The sequence below is a fragment of the Austrofundulus limnaeus genome, unplaced genomic scaffold (genome assembly GCF_001266775.1).
Source record: "Austrofundulus limnaeus strain Quisiro unplaced genomic scaffold, Austrofundulus_limnaeus-1.0 Scaffold2561, whole genome shotgun sequence".
Classification (NCBI taxonomy): Eukaryota; Metazoa; Chordata; class Actinopteri; order Cyprinodontiformes; family Rivulidae; genus Austrofundulus; species Austrofundulus limnaeus.
Genome location: NW_013954963.1, coordinates 1 through 2,069, shown reverse-complemented (window position 1 = coordinate 2,069; position 2,069 = coordinate 1). Strand labels below are relative to the sequence as shown.

The window sequence follows — 2,069 nt, the reverse complement described above, 5'->3', positions numbered from 1 at the left end:
GGATATATCGTATCGTGACCCCTCTGTCATGATATGTATCGTATCACCAAATTCTTGCCAATACACAGCCCTAGTATCACTTTGAGGTACTTTATACAACACTGATGTCAACATATCTTCACCCAAAACTTAAGTTTTATAACTCTACTGGTGCTGTTATTCTGAGAGATTAAAATTCCATGAGTTACTTTATCAGGTCTAGATTTTTGTTTTTAATCAGTTCTTTTAATTTTGTAATGATTATTTTCTGCTGCTTTATTTTTAGTTCTTCTATGCAATCTCAAGTAGCAAGTCTTCCAACGTCATTGTGCTAGTTCTGGCTCAGATCATGGTGAGTGTTTCTCTTCATGGTTATGTCTAAACTTTAGTGAAATCTAAAAATAACAGTTCTTTGTGTGTCTCCATCGAATAGGGGATGTATTTTGTTTCGTCTGTCCTTCTGATGCGCATGAGCATGCCTCTGGAGTATCGCTCCATTGTGACGGAGGTTCTCGGCGAACTGCAGTTCAACTTCTACCACCGCTGGTTTGACGTCATCTTCTTGGTCAGCGCCCTGTCCAGCATCCTCTTCCTTTACCTGGCCCACAAGCAGGCACCAGAGAAACACATGGCCCTCTGATCCCCTGCAGCTCGCCTCCTCGCTCACAGAACAAACTCCAGAAGCAAGAGCTGATTTCTTTTTGTTTTAATCTGTGAATTTTGAGGTATCCTGATGCAGGAATGGCAGATGTTTGGTTGCAACATTTGGAGAGCTGTTGGAGCGCAAGAAACAAACAAACAAACAAACAAAAAACTGCCCAGCTGGACTCTTGCAGTGTTTTACAGGACAACAATGAAATAAAGAATGCTAACGTTGTTTTGCTGACGATACCAACACTTCACTCTCTATGCTCCTAAATGTTATTTTTATTTTTCTAAAAATAGTTTTGTCTAAATACACTGGCACAGACTTTGTTGTACATTCCTGTTTTACTTCAATTGACATAAAAATACAAAGAAACATATAAATGGTCATGATTTTTTTCTTAAGAGTTACCAGATTTCACCTTGAGGGAACAAAAATGACATTTATAAAGTCAGGCTTTACACAGATGGTGTGAGTTCATTTCATTTAATAAATTTTACTTTTATGAATGACAACATTTTTTGGTTAGACATTAAATAAAACCAACAAAGTGCTTGAAAGATATTTCTATTAGCTGGGAATATAATAGCATTTAATAGCATTAGGGGAAAGATGTTGCTCATCAGTGCACATGTATTTGATCATCAAGCACATTTAAAAATATATTTTTGTTCGCAGTTAATAAAATGCTGTTTTCCTGCTACAAATCATATTATGGCAGTGAATTCGTTACTGTCCTCAGAGGTTTCCCTTCTCTCATGACTTATGTCTCAATTTTAGGTGGATGTGTGAAGTTCTTGTTAAAAACGAAGAATCAARATCAGATTAGTCCAAACCAGAATCATCGTCCTTCAAGTGACTTCTCAGAGACTCTCGTCAAAACTTTCTTCAGATGAGGATGATGAAACAGACGGGGTCTGAGAAAAAAAAACAAGGAAGATTTAGTGATTTAGCTAATCATAAATAAGTTAGACATCTGTCATGGATTKAGTAATTATTATCTGAAGTCCACAGCTGAAGTAAGCTACCTCAGTGTAGCCGCACACTAATATGAAAATACCTCAATGTCTCTGTGTTCCTTTTGTATGTTACTTATTGTTTGTGTTTGGGTAATTCATAAACCAATCTTTGATTTTTCAACAAAATGCAGACTGAGGGAAGATATTTTGCTGAACCAGGGAACCTTTGAGATTAATGGGATCTGACAGCATCTTAACATGTAGCTACAGTGTATATTTGCTATATTTCTACACACGTGTGCAAATAAAGAGACATTTCTCTGCTACGACAGAGATGTTTGCAAAAACATTTTTATAATATATGTTTAAAATATTTTTTAAAGTATTTTAGTGTTGATTAATGAGTTTTAGTTGCACATTATGGAGCCCGCGAGGGGACACGGGAATTTTTTTTTCTTTTGCGTTCCCATGCAATAGTATTGCGT

At 36.4% G+C, this 2,069-nt stretch overlaps 1 protein-coding gene and 1 pseudogene across 1 annotated transcript; one reads left to right on the top strand and one right to left on the bottom strand.

Moving 5' to 3' along the window:
* Nucleotides 1–265: 265 nt before the first annotated feature.
* Nucleotides 266–1,004, top strand: LOC106511167 (putative Golgi pH regulator C; the record flags this gene model as incomplete). The annotated part of the gene is given in 2 exon segments (XM_013999913.1): nt 266–331; nt 413–1,004. Coding segments are annotated over 2 exon segments (273 nt in total), but the record flags the coding sequence as incomplete, so codon positions are not given.
* LOC106511165 (sorting nexin-27 pseudogene) lies at nt 808–1,542 on the bottom strand (annotated as a pseudogene).
* Between the last annotated feature and the right edge of the window lie 527 nt (nt 1,543–2,069).